The sequence below is a fragment of the Gadus macrocephalus genome, chromosome 18, assembly GCF_031168955.1.
Source record: "Gadus macrocephalus chromosome 18, ASM3116895v1".
NCBI lineage: Eukaryota > Metazoa > Chordata > Actinopteri > Gadiformes > Gadidae > Gadus > Gadus macrocephalus.
The window spans coordinates 5,233,112-5,255,639 of NC_082399.1; the positions used below are offsets into that span (position 1 = coordinate 5,233,112).

The 22,528-nt window shown below is 43.6% G+C and overlaps 2 protein-coding genes across 3 annotated transcripts in view; one reads left to right on the top strand and one right to left on the bottom strand.

The window, feature by feature from the left end:
* LOC132445996 (1-phosphatidylinositol 4,5-bisphosphate phosphodiesterase delta-3-A-like) overlaps nucleotides 1-16,605 on the top strand; it is a 24,932-nt gene extending 8,327 nt beyond the window's left edge. The window contains exons 4-17 of one of the 2 annotated variants that reach the window (XR_009522756.1): nucleotides 471-699; nucleotides 1,254-1,383; nucleotides 3,777-4,002; nucleotides 5,560-5,761; nucleotides 6,230-6,374; nucleotides 7,107-7,259; nucleotides 8,717-8,839; nucleotides 9,775-9,925; nucleotides 11,585-11,701; nucleotides 12,193-12,371; nucleotides 12,873-13,008; nucleotides 13,572-13,721; nucleotides 14,222-14,467; nucleotides 14,498-16,605. Coding sequence is in view for 1 of the 2 variants with exons in the window: in XM_060036028.1 (XP_059892011.1) it covers nucleotides 471-699; nucleotides 1,254-1,383; nucleotides 3,777-4,002; nucleotides 5,560-5,761; nucleotides 6,230-6,374; nucleotides 7,107-7,259; nucleotides 8,717-8,839; nucleotides 9,775-9,925; nucleotides 11,585-11,701; nucleotides 12,193-12,371; nucleotides 12,873-13,008; nucleotides 13,572-13,721; nucleotides 14,222-14,409 (2,129 nt within the window). In the remaining variant the exon portion in view is untranslated. The remainder of the gene's footprint in view (nucleotides 1-470; nucleotides 700-1,253; nucleotides 1,384-3,776; nucleotides 4,003-5,559; nucleotides 5,762-6,229; nucleotides 6,375-7,106; nucleotides 7,260-8,716; nucleotides 8,840-9,774; nucleotides 9,926-11,584; nucleotides 11,702-12,192; nucleotides 12,372-12,872; nucleotides 13,009-13,571; nucleotides 13,722-14,221; nucleotides 14,468-14,497) is intronic. The other variant, XM_060036028.1, reaches the window with a different exon arrangement.
* Nucleotides 16,606-17,763: 1,158 nt separating this feature from the next.
* Nucleotides 17,764-22,528, bottom strand: part of rhobtb1 (Rho related BTB domain containing 1) — a 16,159-nt gene continuing 11,394 nt past the window's right edge. The window contains exons 12-13 of the mRNA XM_060036310.1: nucleotides 21,957-22,062; nucleotides 17,764-21,653 (exon numbers count right to left, since the gene is read on the bottom strand). Coding sequence (XP_059892293.1) covers nucleotides 21,484-21,653; nucleotides 21,957-22,062 — 276 coding nt within the window. The 3' untranslated portion in view covers nucleotides 17,764-21,483. The remainder of the gene's footprint in view (nucleotides 21,654-21,956; nucleotides 22,063-22,528) is intronic.

The window sequence follows — 22,528 nt, forward strand, 5'->3', positions numbered from 1 at the left end:
CTCATATCCCTCCCTGCCTCCCTCTCTGCTTCCCATCTCCCTCCTCCTCTCTCTCTCCCTCCCTCCGTTCCTCCCTCCATCTCTCCCTCCCTCCCTCCCTCCTCTCTCCCTCCCTCCCGCCCTCCCTTTCTCTCCCTCCTCCCTCCCTCCCTCCATCTTTCTGTTCTTCCCTCCATTCCTCCCTCTCTCCTTCTCTCTCTCCGTTCTTCCCTCCGTTCCCCCCCTCTATCTCTCCTTTGTCCCTCCCCTCCCTCCCTCCCTCCCTCCCTCCCTCCCTCCCTCCCTCCCTCCCTCCCTCCCTCCCTCCCTCCTCTCTCCGTTCTTCCCTCCGTTCCCCCCCCTCTATCTCTCCTTTGTCCTTCCCCTCTCTCCCTCCTCCCTCCCTCCCTCCCTCCCTCCCTCCGTTCTTCCCTCCGTTCCCCCCCCTCTATCTCTCCTTTGTCCTCTCTCCCTCCCTCTGCTCCTACCAGTCTCCATCATGGAGGTGGAGTGTGTGCGTGAGGGCTGCCAGTCGGAGACCCTGCGTCGCCTGGAGGGCTCGGTCCCGGAGGCCCGGTGTCTCACGGTGGTCTTCAAGGGCTCCAGGAAGAGCCTGGACCTGCTGAGCCACACCCCGGCGGAGGCCCAGCGTTGGGCCCGCGGCATCCGCACCCTGCAAGAGAGGGTGGAAAACATGACCCAGAAGGAGAAGCTGGACCAATATCCTGTTTCTGCTGGTGGTCACGGGACAGGGCGGTCGATACTATGCTCACTTAAGAGACATGCTCACTATGAGAATACACCGACATTACAGGATCCGAGAAGCACAAACCCAAAGGGTTGTTTATGGTGATGGTGAACTTTGAGCCTATTTAATTGACAATACCCCAGCATGTATATACAGTTGTGTACAAATGCCAACTAAGCTAACCCCTATCAATAAGACAGAGTGCACTTTCTAGGTGCAAGTAAAACATACAAAGCATGATGAATTAACTAGTAATAAAGTAAATGAGGTTGTATCATCTGTGGTAATATTATTAGATATTGTTGGATACATTGTACATCACTAAGTACATGCAGATCAACAGACATACATAGATAGAAAGACAGACCAGAGAAACCGAGAAAGTATGGATGATGGATATATATAGAGACAGATAGATGGATATTTTGCGATAAGATGAAAGATGAGCGTAAGATAGATGTAGACCGATGAATAGATAGGTAGACGATAGACCCCAGCCTGCGTCTTCCCTAACTCCTCCTCCCACCTGGATCTATGCCTTCCTGAGGCGCGCCGACCAGAACCATGACGACAAGATGAGCTACGCGGAGGTGCAGACGCTGCTGCAGATGATCAACATTGAGCTGAGCGAGCAGTACGCGCTCTCCCTCTTCCAGGTAGGGCTAGCACGCCGCGCACCGCGCCACGCAGGCTAACGATCCACATAACATGAAGATAACATGTGCACACACAGGACTCTACCCCAAGCCCATCCAGCTCGTTTAAGCGATCACGTGCGATCGTGAAGAAACACAAATGCGCAATGCAATTGTAGTGGATTATTTAAAAATGTTTGGACATTATGAAATTATTACTATTTTTACGATTGTTTTGTCCTTTATTTTTGTACTATGGCTTGAGGGTTTAGACTTTTCAGTGATGCACAAAAAGCAAGTCCATTCATGAAAACAGGTCAACCTTTACCCTGGCAAAAGCTCAGATCTAATCGTAAACAAACGTCTCACTGACCGCACAGTTCTTTCAGCAGTCGAGTTGAAGGGAGGATTTCCTGGACATTTGTACCTTTTGAATGAATGAAAAGATTGATTATGGAGCTCAATGTTTTTTTGGGATAACAGTGCATTCGAGTCCTGCAGACATAAGCTATCCTGGGCTGGTGTTTTTAATCACAATAATTATCTTTCCAGTATGACAGGACACTTATGATGCCAGACTGAAACGGAAAGCTCTTTTGAGTTTCAATCTAACACAAGCACACAGTAACTTATCAGCTCCCTCATATTAGCTTTCTCCCTCCCGCCTGCCTATAGTTGTAATAGTTTCAATTTGAGGGAATTGTGTAATCGTGTTGAGGAACTTTAAGGAAGTTTGGAACAAAAGGGGATCTAGATACAGTGATTCACTGGTTACATGTTGAATCCAGGAAATGTATGGTGTCATGGTCAATCCTATGTCTTCTTTTTCCCATCCTATGTTTAGAGAGTCATTTCAAATCTCTTAAAGAAGAGCAATTCAGCAATTTATATTTTTTCCTCAGAGGTCACGAGTGCATAAGGTCACTGAAAGTTCCAGATCCTCATTTTTGGTGATTTCTTTCAGTGCATAAAGGTTTTGGTCGTTCTTTCAGTATATGTCAAAGTTTTGGTTTTTCTTTTTTTCTTCCAGCATGTCAATTTTTTTTTTGTGTATCCTTCGGTATGTTAAATTTGGGCCTTCTTTGAGCAGGCAAACTTTTTGGGGTTTCTTTCAATATTTCAACAGGGGTTTCTTATTTTAACACTCTATTAGAGTCTAACTGACCCCTCAGTCCTCTAACGGACCAAGACATCTTCAGCACTGTATCTGAGTCTATCTGACCCAACTCAACCCAAACTGACCAAGAAGTTAAGTCTTCAGCGCTGTATCTGAGTCTATCTGACCCAACTCAACCCAAACTGACCAAGAAGTTAAGTCTTCAGCGCTGTATCTGAGTCTATCTGACCCAACTCAACCCAAACTGACCAAGAAGTTAAGTCTTCAGCGCTGTATCTGAGTCTATCTGACCCAACTCAACCCAAACTGACCAAGAAGTTAAGTCTTCAGCGCTGTATCTGAGTCTATCTGACCCAACTCAACCCAAACTGACCAAGAAGTTAAGTCTTCAGCGCTGTATCTGAGTCTATCTGACCCAACTCAACCCAAACTGACCAAGAAGTTAAGTCTTCAGCGCTGTATCTGAGTCTATCTGACCCAACTCAACCCAAACTGACCAAGAAGTTAAGTCTTCAGCGCTGTATCTGAGTCTATCTGACCCAACTCAACCCAAACTGACCAAGAAGTTAAGTCTTCAGCGCTGTATCTGAGTCTATCTGACCCAACTCAACCCAAACTGACCAAGAAGTTAAGTCTTCAGCGCTGTATCTGAGTCTATCTGACCCAACTCAACCCAAACTGACCAAGAAGTTAAGTCTTCAGCGCTGTATCTGAGTCTATCTGACCCAACTCAACCCAAACTGACCAAGAAGTTAAGTCTTCAGCGCTGTATCTGAGTCTATCTGACCCAACTCAACCCAAACTGACCAAGAAGTTAAGTCTTCAGCGCTGTATCTGAGTCTATCTGACCCAACTCAACCCAAACTGACCAAGAAGTTAAGTCTTCAGCGCTGTATCTGAGTCTATCTGACCCAACTCAACCCAAACTGACCAAGAAGTTAAGTCTTCAGCGCTGTATCTGAGTCTATCTGACCCAACTCAACCCAAACTGACCAAGAAGTTAAGTCTTCAGCGCTGTATCTGAGTCTATCTGACCCCTCCCTTCCCTAACTGACCAAGAAGTTAAGTCTTCAGCGCTGTATCTGAGTCTATCTGACCCCTCCCTTCCCTAACTGACCAAGAAGTTAAGTCTTCAGCGCTGTATCTGAGTCTATCTGACCCCTCCCTTCCCTAACAGACCAAGACGTCTTTAGCGCTGTCTGTCTTTCCGACCCCTCCCTTCCATTTCCTTGCGGACCTGGAGGTTATCTCTTCAGCGCTGTATCTGAGCCGATCCGACCCCTCCCTTCCCTCACAGAAGTGCGACCGCTCGGCCGACGGCCGGCTGGACCACGGGGAGATCGAGGAGTTCTGCCGGGAGCTGCTGCGACGGCCCGACCTGGACGCCGTGTTCACGCGCTACTCGGCCAACGGCTGCGTCCTGTCCACCGTGGACCTGAGGGACTTCCTGCGGGACCAGGGAGAGGACGGCTCGCTGGTGCACGCCCAGAGCCTCATCCTCACCTACGAGCTCAACGAGTGGGGTACGAGGACGGGGCCGCCGGGGGCCCGCGGTGCCTGAAGATTCGTAGAGTCGTAAATGTACAATTTATGACTGTATCGCTTGCAGTGTTGTTTTCGTCAGGCAAGACGAAAACGAAAATGACGTCGTCAGACCCCTTTTTTCCATGACGAAAATGAGACTAAGACGAACGTCACCAAAGCCATATAAAGACTAAAATATGACGAAAAATGTAGACATTTTCGTCAGACGAGAACTAGACGAGACTAAATTGTTAGTGAGTGGACGAACAAAGTTTCAAAACATGCTTTTTTCCCGCCAACTATAATATGCGTGCAATGTCAATCAAGAGCTCAGACATCAGAAATGGAGCCAGCTGCTTGTCCTAACAGTCACGCCCCCATCACACACTAAAAGCCTCGCTCGCGCGCAGCTGCGCCTGCACGCACACGGCACACACACACTCATACACTACAGAGAGAGGCTGGTGGAGTTTTGGAGTTTTCGTCGGACTAAAACTAGACTAAAACTTTCAAAGATAGAAATGACTAAAATGGGACTAAAACTAAGAAGCATTTCGTCAAAAAGACTAAGGCTGCATCCGAATACCTAGTACATACTATTTCTGTCTAGTGTCTACTACTTGACCATACTACACTTGACTGTGTAGTACGGTCTACAGACATGCGTAGAACGCCTCCGAACGCTTCCGCACACCGCCGAAACTCCACCGGATGTTTGGAGATGACGTATCTCCCCCCCAGATGGCGGCAAAATTTACCTGTTTTCCGTCTCATCATCGTTGCTATTGAATAAAAAAAATGTCTCTTTCTACGCGAATGGCTCTTGAAATGGATATCTCTGCTAGAAGGCGTCGTCGTCGGTCATCTCGTAGAGCGACTTACCGGCAGGTTATGTTGTATATATGTGGACATTTGCTACGTCATTTTTTTGGAATAATAATACATTTACAGTTATTTGTTACTCCGTGAAAAAGACGATTGAAGTTAATTTTTCCTTTTTTATTGAACACACACACACAAATAATGTTTCGAAATTTGCGGGAGCCGCTGTTGGTGGTGTTGGGTCAGCCATCTCTTCTTCGTTTGTTACCAGACTCCGGTTGCATTGTGGGATAGCGTAGTGTGGTCCGTGGTTCACTTTGGCGGTAGTATGCATTCGGAAATGACTTCCGTACTACAGAATGCATACTACAGTATTCGGACGCGCTAGATTTTTCGCATACTACAAAATGCATACTATATAGTATGCAAGTACGAGTATTCGGATGCAGACTAAAACTAAATCTAAAATGCCTGCCAAAAACAACACTGATCGCTTGGCATAAAAGCATCTGTTAAATGCACAAAATGTAAATGTAAATGTAAAAGTCACCAGAGTCAAGAGTAAGGTGTTCAATTTGCTTGCTTGCCGAAAAAACAACAACAAGCATTCATTTGAATGACCCATGCACCAAATGACTTAATTTCTGAAGCATTCAGTAGCAAAACGTTTTTTTCTCAGTACTTAGAATAATGACTTGAAGGATGAATGGATCCTCCTCTTTGGCCCAGTGCAGCCCAGAAGAACCAGCTGATGACCCCCAACGGCTTCACCATGTACATGCTGTCCAAGGAGAACTGCCTCCTGGACCCCATGCACAACGTGGTCTACCAGGACATGAGCCACCCGCTGGCCCACTACTTCATCTCCTCCTCCCACAACACCTACCTCAGCAAGGACCAGCTGACCGGGGAGAGCAGCACCGAGCCCTACATCAGGTGCCCGCCTGCCTCCTGCTTCTGTTTCTCAGTGCTTCAAACTGTTCCAGAATGACTTCGGAAGTTGCTTCAGGAAGACTGCGACATCTTTTTAGACTATGGAAGGCCACGCAGAAGGATTTACCTTATGGATTCAAATAGGACAAATTTCATTAACGGTGCAACTTTTCCTTGATTACTTTTCCTGAGTTGATGTTGCAGTCTGTGACTGCTTCACAATATGATGCTGTAGCTGATATTTTTTTAACATTCACTTTATTTAGTTAACAGGTTCCACAAAATTGTTATTAACTCTCAATAATATATTAACTCTTAATATATTGATTCGATTGATTGATTTTGATATTGTTGCTACAGTTATATAAAAGCTGAACGAAACTATTCCCCTTATCCCCTTCCCTGATCAATCCCCAATATGTTGAGGTGTAGCCTCTGGGCTTTGACATGGTCTGCTGGTTTGTCCTCCAGAGCTCTGATCCATGGCTGTCGCTGCGTGGAGCTGGACTGCTGGGACGGGGACGGAGGAGAACCGGTCATATATCACGGACACACGCTCACCTCCAAGGTGTCCTTTCTGGAGGTCATCGAGACCATCAACGAGTACGCCTTTAAGGTGAGACCTAGCCCCTACCCTAACCCTAATCCTTGCCCCTCTAGTTTCCAGTCTCCAGTCCACCTGCTCTAGTCAGTAGTCTGTAGTCTCTAGCCTCTAGTCTAAAGTGTATTGTCTCTGGTCTCTGGTCCATCACCTCTAGTCTATAGTCTCTAGCCTCTAGCCTCCATGCCCTAGCCTGTAGCCTCTAGTCTCTAGCCTAGCCTCCATGCTCTCGCCTGTAGCTTCTAGTCTCTAGCCTCTAGCCTCCATGCCCTAGCCTGTAGCCTCTTGTCTTTAGTCTCTAGCCTCTAGCCTCCATGCCCTAGCCTGTAGCCTCTTGTCTCTAGTCTCTAGCCTCTAGCCTCCATGCCCTAGCCTGTAGCCTCTTGTTTTTAATCTCTAGCCTCTAGCCTCCATGCCCTAGCCTGTAGCCTCTAGTCTCTAGTCTCTAGCCTCTATCCTCCATGCTCTCGCCTGTAGCTTCTAGTCTCTGGTTTCTAGTCTCTAGATTCTAGTCTCTAGTCGCAGGCTTACACTAACACCCTACAACAAGATTACTTCCAAACAATTACGTAGTACTGATGTAGAGGTACAATGAAGAAAAACGGGGTCGATATTTATGAACTCACAGACATTCGATCAAAGCACAAAGTGCAGCAAATGGTTACAGAGTGGAGCGTTGGACCACAACAACAACCGAACCCCCCCCCCCCCCCCCCCCCCCCCTCCTCCACTATGTACCTCCCACAGACCTCCCCCTATCCTCTGATCCTGTCCCTGGAGAACCACTGCACCGTGGAGCAGCAGGTGGTCATGGCCCGACACCTGCGCTCCGTCCTGGGGAAGAAGCTGCTGACCCGACCCCTGGAAGGCATGGATCCCGCTGCTCTGCCTTCCCCAGAGGTACGTTCGGCTCAGGGACACTGTGTCAGAAGGATTGCATCTCCCGGCACCGGCGCCCAAGCCTGGCCGAGAATGATGCAACCTGACACTCCTGTAACATTGCTAACGGGCCTCAGACAGCAGGCTTACTTGGAGCCTTTCCTGTTCATTGTTCTGGGAACCTGCTAGATTATTTACTGTGTAACCACTGCGAATGCGTCCTGAGTTTCCATGTCTCTTATATCTTGGAATTCCATATCTAATAGTACCTAATTGTATATAATTATATGGATCTATATGTATATGGATCTATATCTATACCTCTAGCATATTTATCTTTTAGTATTTCTATAACTTCTACTTTATGTCTATCTAATAGTATAGCTATATCTAATAGTATAACTATATCTTTAAGTATATGTATATCTCATAGTATACCTAAATCTATTAGTATATCTAAGTAGTATATCCATAGTTAGTATAGAATAAAATTAAGAGTAATTCAGTGATTCCAAGTTTTCGAGTCATCGTATTCTTTTCAAGTTTGTCAGGGCGACAGAATTTTTCTCCAATGTTTTCTTGTTATCGTGTTTGATTCACCAAGGCGTCAGGAGGTCAAAATATAATCAGGCTGAATCTGATTAAATATTAATCAACCGGCCTGTGAGGGTGAGGTGAAGACGGATGGAATGTGTGAAGGCGTTTTCTATTGTAATGTTTATTGTAATAGCCGATATTCAGGCTGGCTCCACTAGTAATGAAGTCTGAGTATTTGCTCCCCTTGAGGAAAGCTCATACACTTCAGTCATTTGTTTGGACCCTTTGTAAACTTCTTCTTTATGGAATCTTAATGGTGGAATATATCCAAGACTCATGGTTTATTGTTTGTGTTGGACAGGTTTCGGTTGCCATGTGCTGCTCTCTGTCCCACTAATCCTAAGACTTCCCACAATCATAGCCCAGGTGTGTGTGTGTGTGTGTGTGTGTGTGTGTGTGTGTGTGTGTGTGTGTGTGTGTGTGTGTGTGTGTGTGTGTGTGTGTGTGTGTGTGTGTGTGTGTGTGTGTGTGTGTGTGTGTGTGTGTGTGTGTGTGTGTGAGTGTGTGGTTGTGAGTGTGTATATGTGTGTGTGTGTGAATGATTTGTGCCCCAGTTATAATAATCTCTTTACTGCAAACAAAATCTCACTCAACTCTTGATATTATTAAAGAACAGCTACATTAATCAGAACAGATAAACTGTTCAAACTTCAATCAAGTAGGGTATTGGCTGCCTCTGACCATCGCCCAGATAGAAAAGTCACGTTCCAAAATGTTTATGAGCCACTCTTATCAAAAAATGAGTGGTGTTGGTGTCACTGTTTCTAGTCAACATGTGTGCGTGTGTGTGTGTGTGTGTGTGTTTCCATGTATTTGTGTGCATGTATGCGTGTGTGTATGTACGTGTGTGCGCGCGTGCGTGTGTGTGTGCGTGCCTCCAGGATCTGAAGGGGAGGATCCTGGTGAAGGGGAAGAAGGAGCAGGTGATAGCAGAGGGCTCCTCCAGCTCCTCAGACCTCAGCTCCGACGAGGAGGGGAGCCAGGTGGATAAAGGAGCCAAGAAGGTGAGCTACCAAAGAACTCCTCTGGCTCTGGAGCGCTGCTCTACAACCTGTGGTGGCTGAGGGTACTGCAGGCGGCACTGGGATTTAAATCTTGAAATAGACACATTTACTATAATAGATTAAAAAATAGATTAAAAAGTATATATTTTAATACTTTTTTATGTAATACTGAGACTTAAAAATAGTCTTGCTCTGGGAATATCATCATATTTTTTCCATTGTAATGTATTCCATTTCGGGTAAATTTGTGTTTGCTAAGTAATTCGCAGCGTTGCATTTGCTAAATATGTGCAGCGTCGCTGACTGTTTCCTTCCACTTTTCCACTGACCATGACCTTCTTACAGGAATGATTGTGTACAAAGGGGCGTTTGGCACTCCTTGCCCATCCACTGAATGTGTATTTATCTTTTTTTGCTGTTTGCATATGAGACGTTCCACGAAAGAACCCAGTCACACAAAACTCAAAATACAGGGGTACATGTTAAGTCTTAGGTTGGGACGATTTTTCCTCCCCTCTCCTCATCTTCTCCTCTATACTCAAGCGAGAGACGATAAGCAGGAGTGTATACAATCCGTGGTGTTTGAATACAACTCCTTCAAAGGGCAACCAAACCCCAACAACACTTGTACAGTGGTTTGCATTGTGGAGGACTCCCTCTAGTGGTTAAACACATGCTATTACATGCATAACCGCTTCTTGGCTGGTAGGGTTACCCCGTCACCTGGTGATTAAGTGTAAGCACCTGTCCACTGTTTTAAACTGAATTCAAGGGTTTTTTCCAAGGGAGCCAGCAGCCCTGCATCCCCAGATTGAAACCACCTCAAGCCTTAGTTATAAAGGCAGAGTTGGGGAGTTTGGTTAACCTTAAAATGCATTGTTTGTGTTGTGTTTGTTAGTCACCCCTTGCCCTGTGGTTTCTTTGTGCCCGAGCAGGCCGTGTCCAGCCTGAGTCCGGAACTGTCGGACCTCGTGGTCTACACCAGGAGCGTTCCCTTCAAAGACTTCCATCAGGCGGCCAAGAAGCCCGCCACGGACATGTCGTCGTTCTCCGAGAGTGACGCCCTGCGGCACGTCAAAGAGACCGGTAGGAGACGATAGGTTGAACTATGATTGGACACGATAAGATCAAACGTTCGGGAGTTCATGATTTTCACATCATAGTGTTGACCTTTAGGGCGGCTTGTACATAGTGATGTCACATCGCAATGACGTATCCATTTTGGAAGGACAGGAGCGTAGGAATGTTCAAGTTCAAGTTCAAAAGCATTATTTGTCCAACATGTTGCCAAAGTTGAAAATTGTCCTTGATTGAAGGCAGTCTGTTCTCTAATTGTGTGTATGTGGTGCTTGTGTGGGAAGTATGTTTGTGTATGTGTGTGTGTGTGTATTGCCGTGGGTATGAAGGATTTTGTACAGAGAGATTTTTTGGCTAGAGGCACTCTGTATCTTCTGCCTGATGGAAGCAGCTCAAAACAGCCGTGGAGGGGGTGGGAGGGATCCAGGAGAATGGAATTGGTCTTCCTTTCCACTGCTTGGGTCTGAAAGCTGTTTTTGTTGGATGCTGGTTATCTTGCTTGCCTGCTTAATTATCCTAGCCAGTTTTCCCTTGCATCAGCTTGTTAGGAAGCTGTACCAAGATGTAATGTTGAAGGAGATGACAGATTCGATCAGTGACGAACCCTTTCAGCTTCCTCAGGAGACACATGCGTTAAAAATCTTTAGTCCATTGATCTTGCAGGTGATCTCATTTGTGTACATAGAAAATAGAATTGGTAACAAGACACATCCCTGTGGGACTCCGGTATTTAAAATGGCGTTATTGGTACTTTTTTTTTAATTTTAATCATTTTGAATTGAATCTTGAATTCCTTTTTTATCGTTATGGTCTCCCCATAATGACCAATAATTTCACGATAGTCACATTGTTGAGTTTCATAAGCCTAGGTCACGGTATATTTACGTTGATGTTACAGTACTACAACTCTCTTGAGTCCCTTCATTATCTTGGAGAATCGCAGACAAAAAATCCCATGATGCATTCTGATATTCAAGGCCTACAGGTACCGAGGTACAGATAATAAGCTTGCAATCCTAATTAGATGTTCAGTCAATACGAATAAGGCTTTAAGCCTTTGTTAAAGAGCGGTAAGTTAATTAGGTCTTTGTTCAGCAGATTAAGGCCTTTATTCAGGCATAATACCACAAAAACAACAAATGTACAATATCTTCTGTTGACGTCCGGCCTTGTGAAAGCCGGTCCATATTAATTGCTAGTTACTTATATATTCCTCTACGTGTCCATCAGTGTTTAAGGTCAACTGCCCATCCTACCAGTTCACTGACTCTCCCTGCTAATGACCGATACTTTAACTCTCCAATCTCATTCCGCATGAACCAGCCACTGTATCAACTGCACCTACCGTAACGTCCCTCCCTACCCGTGGAGTGTGTTTGCTGGTAACCGAAAGGTTGCTGGTTCGAACCCCGGCTCCTCCTAGTCTCGATGGCGAGGTGTCCCTGAGCAAAACACCTAACCCTGACTGCTCCCGACGAGCTGGCGGTCGCCTTGCATGGTTGACACCGCCGTTGGTGTGTGAATGGGTGAATGTGAGGCAGTATTGTAAAGCGCTTTGAGCGGCCACAGGTTAGAAAAGCGCTGCACAAATGCAGTCCATTTTACTAGCGAGCGCGACACGTACCCATCTCACCCCCTCTTCTCTTATGCTTCTCCCCTTCGCTCCAGGTGTGCATTTCGTGCGTCACAACAGCCACCAGCTGAGCCGGGTCTACCCCTCCGGTCAACGCCTGCAGTCCTCCAACTACAACCCCCAGGAGATGTGGAACGGAGGGTGCCAGATTGGTGAGCGACGACGACGACGACGACGCCGCGATAACTCAAGCCTGAACCACAGATGAGAGCATGGTGCACGGTGGAACATTTGATTAGCAGCTTAATTGGCCCCTCTGGAGCCCTCTGCTCGTCTTGCGTCTCGGTCCGCCAGGCCCCGGGGCCCTTAACTGCTGTGGTGGAAGTCGCCAAGGTCTCGTTCGCGGTGTTTTGCCCATGTGTCCTCTTCATTAAATGCTAAATGAGTTAAAAGTTAATTGACTATTAAAAGAGGAAAAGGCACATTTACTTTTTTTATCTCTTACCTCCACTGATTAGTTTGACTCAGCTGTTTTTAAGGGATCATTATGCATCATTAGCGCTTTGCTTTTGGTCTTGGATAATTTGGTCGATGCCAAACGAATGAAACCTGATCGCTCCCTGAATCACTGAATCCCATGCGAGGGAAACGAGTTGAAGAGTGCATACTGAGGGAGAGTCTGCTTGTTTGTATTTTGGTGCAGTGGCGCTGAACTTCCAGACCCCAGGAGAGCAGATGGATCTGAACGGGGGGAGGTTCCTGCCCAACGGCCGCTGTGGCTACATCCTCAAGCCCCAGTTCATGTGCCAGAAGGACACCACCTTCAACCCGGAGAACGTGGGCGGAGGTCCGGGACACCAGCCGGCCCTGGTCACCGTCCGGGTAAACACTGTTCACGAGGAGGGCACACTTCATGTTAGCCTGATGTCCTTAAAAAGAAAATGAATGAAAATATAAAAGGTACCAATTTCACAAAATTAAATAGTTTTATCGTTTTAGAATTTGAGATTCAAGATTCAAAGGTTTTTATTTGTCACATACACATACAGGATATGCAGTGAAATGTTTGTGCGACATACTTGTTTTTTTCTGTGCTGTACAAAAAGTAGAATACAATATAATTAAAATAGAATAAAATAAAATACAATATAAGTTTTAACAGAAATTAAGAATATTATAAATATATGTACAATTAAAACCAAAAAAACATTGTTTGATGTTTTGAAATGATTTTGCAACCGAATATTTGATTACTACCGGATATATATGGTCTTTGTTCCAGACAGATACAAGCAGGGGGTATAGGCACTGGGACACCGGCTGGCGTCGTCATTAAGGGCCAATGTAATCACGTATGACTCATTTCTGTTAATGTGATTTCAGATCATTTCAGCCCAGCAGCTGCCTAAGCCCGAGTGGGACAAGCCCACGTCCATCGTGGACCCCCAGGTGTGGGTGGAGATGCACGGCGTGCCCATTGATGTCAACAAGAAGAAGACCAACCGCGTAGACAACAACGGTAAACATTTGATAAAATAACTACAAACGGTTTAATGTTTAAAATGTCCGTCATGCATGTGGAGAAAATACAGACACTTCCGGGAAGTGAGATGTTTGGTATGTTTCAAAGTTTTAGAGATGTTTGGTAAGTTTTCAACACACTCTCTCTCCTCTTTGTTCTTAAATATAAGAGCACTGCTTCACATGCGTGTTGAGGCAAATTCACGGTCGGCAACATCAACTGTTTCTGCTTAATGGTTGGACCAGTGACCAATTGTTTCAAATTGATTGTGAAACACACATCCTGAACTAAAAACATCTATAGTCCAACTTATAAGCATACTTCTCGAAAACAAGGTTGAGGTTGCAGTGATTTTAAGCAGTAGCTTCTTAAATAAATAAAATAGCAGTTCACCTTAAAGAGGGACTATGTGGTTTGCATTTAGTGGACAAGATTCAACATAAAGCTTCACATACTTATAATAAATCTGCCTGAGAATTCTATGCATTCTAGTGGACTAGAAGCGGGTTGAGTTTGTACCTCATCCAATAACCGGAGCTCCTTTGTCGTTGGTCTGTCAGGCTTCAACCCGCGCTGGGACTCCACCTTTAACTTCACCATCCACGTGCCGGAGCTGGCTCTGGTGCGCTTCATGGTGGAGGACCACGACTACACCTCCAGGAACGACTTCCTCGGACAGTTCACCATCCCTTTCACCAGCCTACGCACAGGTGTGTGTGTGTGCGTGTGCGTGTGTGTGTGTGTGTGTGTGTGTGTGTGTGTGTGTGTGTGTGTGGTATAGTTACGATGGATAATATGAGATAGTTAATCAAATGTATGCTATATGTATTAGTTAGAATGCAAAATGGAAAAAGCTATATCTCATTTGCCTTGTTCACAGAAGCGTTACCAATCTCGTCCACCACTATATAGCACGGGGCGTCGAATGCAAATGCATCTCAACCATCGCAGAGTTTTTCTACTATTCCTAGAGCTGTAGCTGTGTCCGCGTATCAAGTGGGGAACGCTGATGAACAGATCTTTGAGAATCTTTAGAATCTAAAAGAAAGATGTTAGAATCTAGACATTTGTAACATGAGATCAGTAGAATCAGGTGATTCCCTCGTATTAACAGGCCATATTGATCTCCAAAGTGATTTTCATGAATTTGTCAGCAGCGTTGACGTGGCGACCTTTTCGGTGCATCTCTTCTCCCCGCTGCTCCCCACAGGCTACCGCCACGTCCGCCTGCGCAAGCTGGACGGCTCCAGCATGTCGCCCTCGTCCCTCTTCGTCCACATCAAGGTCAACCCCTCACCCGGCAGCCCGTCCAAGTCCCCGTCCAAGTCCCCGTCCAAGTCCCCGTCCAAGTCCCCCAACAGATCCCAGGCCGGGGCCTGCTCCGCCAAAGACCACTAAGGACACGGACGAGGTCTCTGGACGTCAGGTCTCTGGACGTCAGGTCTCTGGACGTCAGGTCTCTGGACGTCAGGTTTCTGGACGTCAGGTCACTGCTAGGGGAGGCTTGAGGCACAACCCAAAACATAGACTGGTTGGATGCTCCAACCCACACCATAGACATAGATCATGATTCGTTAAATATGAATTATTCATTGGTTATTAGGATATCGAGATGATTTGAACAAAGGTGTCTAGAACCGAATTTAAACGTGCAGTGAATCCACCACGAGAGGATACTCAGGGTATGCAGTCACACAGAACCTTTGCTCACAACATAAGACGTTGCACTATGCATCATCATGATTGATGAGGGATTTTGTTCAAAAGGACTAACAGGGATCTCAGATACAGGCTATTTAGATAGGGGTTAGGGTGCATCTTGCTAAAGGATGCCAACAGGTTGGGTGTGGACATTGGGCCTCGAACCCAGTGCCTTTGCCTGCTGCTCAGTGATCTGCCCACATACAAAAATGTTTAAACTAATATTTGGTGCTGTGTAGTCCCGGCCATTAGATCGTTTGTAGGAAATCAAAATGTATACTTTGGTCATTTCCAGTTTAGTAAAATAAGCCAAAGTTGTAGAAGGATTATATATTTATTAATCATTTTCTGATCGTTTTTTATTGTTTTTACATATTTATAGAAGTTGCTGTTTTGTCCACGATGGGTTAAGTGAAGGCAGTTACATACGATATGGCATTTACATTTTGTAACGACATGGTGCCATTTTGTATGAGTAAAAGCTTTGACTTGTGAGCACAGTCTTACAAGGCCTGTATTATCACCGTTACAGTATTATAGGAAGGAATTCATTTTGGATGAGAAACCTGACATGTAGAAATGTTTTGCCAGCACTATCTCCCAGAGGTATGCAAAACCATTGCAGTTATGTGAAAGGAAAATCTTAAATTAATAGTTACCATTCCTAATCACTTTCTTTTTTTCTATGCTTAAACTCCAGTATTTTGCAGCCAATGTCTGGCTCTTTAGACAATCCCTTAAATCCTATTACCTCCTATATATATATGGAAATACCGTAGCATAGATAATATAACGTTAGCTTATTGCGATGCAACTGCTGTGTAAAAGATTGCTCCACAGTGAGCATGTTTTAGATTAAGGTTTTTATATTTCATGATCTGAAACCAACCAACCAAAACTGTAAACTAGAAAAAAGAGTTTGATATTTAATTTGTAATGTGTTTGTTGTAGCTTGTTTAATAGCAATATTAGGATCTGCACTACATTTAGATTGGATGCCTTAAAGTGTATGCTTTAGAATAGATTTGGCATGTTTCTCGTGCCCAGTTTCTCTACACTTTATTTACTTCAAGACACATTTCCAAAGCAGGAAGGTGTACTATAAAATTACTTTTTCTTTAGTTGTGTGAATGGAGTATATATGTAGCATTCAAGTATGATTCTGAGATGTATATAAGTGAACATGTTTCATATTGTTTAGTGAATGGTAGTTTGTTTAATGAAGATTGAATTTAAATGGTTTTACTTGAAATGTGTCAAAAGGTTCCATATGAGAAGGTGAAAAAACAATGACTGAGTACTATCAATTATTGATCCAAAATCTTTGTCAAGAACTAATCAATACAACTATATTTTAAATATAGCTGCTACGAGAGATTCCATCTCCTTTTTTTCAATTGTTTGTGTTGAACTTGAAAGTTAATATATTTTGGTAATCATTTGGAAACTTGAAGTAACTGTTGTGTTTAACATGGTCTACTGTTATTTTATTATTAATTATTATTTAATACTGTAATGGTATGCTATCAGCAGCATCAAAGCCATTTATAAAAAATATAGCGAAGAAGCGAAATACGTCCTGCAATCTAATTATGTTATTTATGAGTAAAATAATGTTACAATTTAGGGTTTGAATAGCTGTACTGTGTTCAAAACCTATTTTGAATTTCCGAAAGTTTATATGATCTACATTTTAGTCCTCATGTTAAACGACAACATTTAACTGAGATTGGTTTAAATCAATATAACAATTCAATCACAAGTTTACATTTCAAATGTTTCCTTTCCATTTCATACATTTGTGTTCATTTTTATTATTCAATAAAGTATGAAGTAGTGTCAAGAAAATATGAGTTGATCTAATAAATAATGACAATTTCTTTATGACCCAAATATGAGAATGTATTTATTTGTTTGTTTGTACACAATTATCTGGATTTTCATTAGATAATTCATTTGTTTTACAAGGGTTGTACATTAATACAACTCACCAAAGGCATCTCAAAATGTCGAAGTATCGCCAACAAAAAATCCCATAATGCATTCTGATGTACTGGCACTATTAAACGTCGCTAATAATTTTTCATAGTTACAATATGCCTCCAGACCGCCAGAGGGCAGCAAACGACCGCACTCTTAAGAAATAATTAATTTCTCAATGCACGAAAGAGATGTCTTTAGTGAAGGAGTAGGAGATAATAGGTATGTTTAGTCTCTATATATAAATATTCTTGATGCAGACAGAATGATAAGATTAACCAGGGAATACAACAATACTAATACAACACAGTAGCCAACCAATGCCAGCACAATTTGTGCAGTGTTGTCAACCCTGGAAGTGCTAGTGTTGTGAACCCTGGAAGTGCTAGTGTTGTAGTGATTATTAAGTGGTTTTCTAAGGAAATGATAGCAATATATAAAGTAGCTTTCATGATTATCTTTCACCCAACTCCACCTGCTTTGACCAAGTCTAGTAAGTAAACTTTTGGTTTCTTATTGCTTAGATTCTATATGCCAGCGAATGGTATTATTCTAAGCCAAAGATTACTCTCTCACACGCACACAGACACGCACACAGACACGCATACACACACACACGCACACACGGACGGACACACACACACACACACACACACACACACACACACACACACACACACACACACACACACACACACACACACACACACACACACACTGGGCTCTGTTACAAGTTAAGTTATGCAATGGGATTGCAGTCTGACCTCTCTTTATCTCTCTATCTCTCTCCCTCTTTCTCTCTCTGTAAATGTTATTGTCTATTTACTGGTTAACTTTTGATATTTCATATTATAGATCTAGAAAAGGCACATCAAGCCATGTCAATATCAAAGCTATCAATCAAATACTGTTTTCTAAAACATTCCTTTAGCATGTTAGATATGTTATGTCATCTCTGTATTTCTTTCTATGTTTTACCCCGCAAAAATAGACATATTTTGGCATAGGAGTGCATCAATAACTCTGAATGACACGTTTTGCAACGAAAGATACCAAAATCACTGCACGCAATTTGTTCAAATCAAAGATTTATTTAACAGTAGATAAAAAAAAGACATACATAAATGAATAGGCCTACATAAAACAACATTGATAAGGATAAGGACTGTCGGGATCAAAGGCATTTATATAATATCAGGAACCCAATGAAGACCAGCAATTTGGTGATATATGAGCTAACTTTTTCTCAAACTAAATTTACATAAAATCAGTCAACACATATTCAGTGATGTGTGACGCTATGTGGTCTCTCTGTGAATAGCGATAGAAGTGTGTGGGTCTGTATGGGTGCAGGAGCAGTTCTACATCTGCCGGTGTATGAATACATATGATGTGCGTGTGTGTACCGTGCACACATGTCAATGGGAGTGTACATACCAAGAACCACGGGTGATATGATCTACAGCTATCGAGTCTAGAACCAAGGATCATTAAAATATTCTCTGTGTCTACAATCTTGCGCCCCGTTCACATTCAAATATCACAGGGGTGACTTCACTTCTATCCTACAAATATGCACTTTTTAATCGCAACATACTCTAATTAGTCTTGTTTCATTTCTGCCCTTTCGGCAAAAATCTGCAAAACCTTGTCGGATAGAAGGTTGAGTGACCCCCAAGAACGTAACCATTACAGCTTATGGTTAAAACACATTTCACGTTACATTTATTGATTGCTTGGTTGGAACAAAAAACGAACAGAAGTGAAGTGCATACTGCAGTTGTTCATGATGTTTGGTTCAAGTATCAAATCTGTAAGCCAGTGAGGGTGTTTTCAAGTGTATTAGACGCAGATGGGGGAGCTAGACAGCAGCTGGTCTCGTGTGTCCCCTAGGGCAGCCATATCAATTCTGATGCTGTGGCTCCTTCAGCATGTAACTATACCCTTAAGCATATTATTAGTTACATTAATGTCTGCTAAAGACACCTTGAGGTTGGTGACTTGGTGCTACTTATTACAAGGACACGCATTCAGACATTCAGTTTTATCCTCCTTCACTTGACCGATTGTATCAACCTGATGCACCCGCACAATATCGTAATAGACCTCTAAAAACAATACGATAACATATCTGTCATTTTCAGAGGGGACCTAAATATTGGACCTTCATGTCTTTCTGCCCCTTCGCCGGGTTGGTTTGTTAAGCTACAGTCTCCATTAGCTCCTAGAAGCCAAAGACAGAGTGGAAAGTAGAATCAACCAACATGTCATTACCCGCCCCACCATATTGTCAGGAAAAATTGCTTCATACCAGTAAAATAACACTTCTAATGTCAATTGGTTGTTGACACACTAGACAGAACTACAAATATGCAACCGCAAAGATGTCAGCTAGTAGCCTTAAAATGTAGACTAGATAATGACGATTCATTAGATATATATGATATATAATGTGTAATAAATATTTGATGAATAAACATTCTTTTTTAGAATTTATTTCTAGAATGATTGAAATAATGGACTCTCTTGTATATATAGTATACAACATGTAACGCAACTGTGCTAACATCGAATCAAAACCCAACACATTGCATAGCAATGTATCACAGTTTCCATAATCGCATCATTCCGTAACTACAAGACATACACTTGAATTTGGCTTCACCGAGCGGATCCAACCCAGGGCTCGCTGTTCCTTCAATGTTCTTATTATAGCGTAGAGTAACATATACAATCCCACTATATAGCCACACATCTATAGCCAGCACATACACATATAGCCTCCAAGCTATCCAGTCGAAGGACCATGTACGAGGTCAAAGAGCAGTTCTGTCCAGAATACTGCATCTACCCTTTCGTCCCTTTTCCCCTCTATCCATACATCCATCCTCCGACTGGTTAAAGATATACATACACGTATGTTTCAGTTACATATACAGTATGTAACTGCTAAACATTACATCTAGTAGTACTCATTTTGTAAGTTTATAAGAAACTATGGTGAGTACTACGGTGAGCTATAGAGATGGAAAGATGAGCTTTGTAAAGTCTGAGCTTTTAAAGCGCACACTCACAGTAAATATTTCCTTTACGCTTATTGCAAATGAATATTTAAGCTTTGCCTTTTTTTTATTGATGCCATTTAAATCTTGTGTAGAGTATTTAATAGTGGAAGATGTCATAGATGTGGGAATGTGTGTGTGTGCGTGCGCATATGTATGTGTGCGTGGTGGTGCGTGCATCTCAGCAGTCATGTCTACAGGCTGCTCGTGTCCGTTGTGTTGTTATGTAGGCAGGGCCTGTTTTGAGTTTAACCCTGAACAGCTGATCCTGATAGCTGCTAAGCCCTTCTACTGATAAACACAGCGCTGGAGGCGTGGCCCACCAGGCCTGGCCTCAAGAGTCTGGCCTGATCTCGCCCGTTTACGTTCTGTTTCTCTCTGCAGATCAGTCTGGTGTTAACAGTTCATGGCGAATAGTTCTTAAATCTTACCGAGAGCACCCTTTAAGGCTAGTGTACTAAGCCGTATGTTTATGGCCTGATTCTTTATTTGGGGGTTGGCAAATAGAAAAACATCTGAATTTATAGACCAAATTATTTACACAAAAAGTGTTTGTAAAGAACTGCTTGCATATTTTAATGCTGATAAAGAGTGTGTTCACAGTATATACGTGTAAGCAAGCGGAAAATAAGCTCCAAAACTATTTGAATGCCTTGCCTTCATTCAGTTAACAGTCGAAACATGCACTAGCCTGAAGGATTTTGCCGTAGTTTCCACACATTTAGGAGTCAGTGGTGATTGTATCATCAGTGTAAAGTATTCACGATGTGCAGCTTGCTGTGTGTTCATGTAGACTGTTAATTCCCTAAAGGTCACACAACGGTAGGGCTTTAAGAGTGATGTGAAAGGAACTTACTTCTTAGGTAGACCTAGGAACTTCTACTTTTCAAGTGGTGATGCACTATTGGGTGCTTTCGGTTACTTTGAGTGTGATGGTACGGTTGCGAGACGGATAGGTACTGTTCACACATCCCAAAACATGGACGAAACATCAGGAGAACCAGGGATGGTGTTTGGTGTGCAGCTACTAGTAGAGACACTATGCTCCGGTACAGTACTAGAATAACCCCAGCAGTTAAAACAACTCAAGGCTTCATTATTCTAAAATGTCTGGTCAAGAAGCGCCAAGATGGCCACCTTGATCTTATTTTACGGAAATGCAGATCACATGATAGAAACCCTCCGATAAGTACAATTCCGATGCTTGAATATATCAACAGAAATCGGACTAAGCCCGACCTGGGTTTGGCTTGGGAGATTCCCCCAACGAGGAGGTATTGAATACTACACAATCAACAACAAAGTGACGTTTTAAGAAAGCCACTGTTAGTTTGCAAAGTAAATATCTAGTACATCTTAAACTCCTTTTTGTAGATGGTTTTACTCCAAAGTAGTTGTGCTTTTAACCAGGAGGGGAGTGATTATGCGTGCTGGAGGGACTGTTGTAGTTTAGTTCTAAAGGCGAGAGGATCGGTCTCACAGTTTTAGTTTTGTTTTGCTGTTCTGTCCACTGAAAATGTTTTGGTGCAACCGTCTTTTGATCGCTGAGGAGAGGATTTTATACCTGAACACGTTACAGCAGGGAGAGAACCATAAGGAAAATAATTGGAGGGAACGTGGAGCTTAAAAACCAGATAACCATTGCAGACACCCCTGTGTCACCTATGTGTCTGTCCCCCTGCCCTGACCCTTGCCCTTTGACCCTAAAGGTGCTTCCTGGTCCGAGCGGTTAGGCCACAGTGGGCGAGGTGCTCCAGAAGCACCATCGGCGGCGGTGCTGGTGCTTGTTGGCCACCAGATCCTCCTTCTCCCGCTCCTTCCTGGCGCGCCGGTAGTGATCCTCCTCTTTCAGGTACCACACGGGCGGCCAGCGATGCCGCTCAAAGTACCGCTGGTTCTCTGGAGAAACAGCGGCTGAAACCGTTCAGGTCCAAACACTATGTGGGCTCCAGGCAGTGTGTACAACAACATGTAGAAAACGTACATTGTGTTTACTTGAATTCAGTTATTGCTTGTTATGTTAGCAATATGCTCCATACCATCTCTGGAAGGAGAGATCCCTTGTCTGGGATCATTCTCATGTTTTTTTTGTTAATATTAGATTTAGAGTAGATGGATTTAGCTTAGGGTTAAGGGTTAAGGGGTGTCAGATAATGTGATCGGTTAAACATTCAAATGGACCTGACTTGAGAGCGGCCTTACCTTGAGACTTGGACTTGATCTCTTTGCGGTAGTTTGCGCACACGCTGTTGTAATGGGTGCATATGTGGTGTAAACACCAGACTGCAAGTTGGCTTGCATTGTGAAACTGGAAAAAGAGACCGAAGAAATGTCAATGGAGTGACAAAACAGGCAAAAAATAAATCTTGAGGTAACTCCGGAACCAAACCGGGCCAATCTCTGTAAAGACGTCAACAATCGCTGAGAGGCAGAGCTGTCTGTTGAAGCGAATACAACACATCTGAGCACAGACTCTGGGTCAGCCTCTGCATGCTGTCGGAAGCTTAAAGCTTTAGTTCTAAAGCTCTGAAATCGGCACAAACCCAAAAGGCTGTCAGACAGCTGTCGTACGCCCGATTTGGACAGGGAACCATATTGGGAAACAAACACGATCATTCTCGTGGTATGGCGGATCAATTTGCAGGTAGCAATGTACAGGGGGGTGTGGGGGAAAAGTCTTACTAGTTTGGTTTGGGCTGAGGAGATCCTGCACAAGGCTGCAGATATCGAAGCACAATGCGACACTTCAATTCTGTCTCATAACCTGCCATATC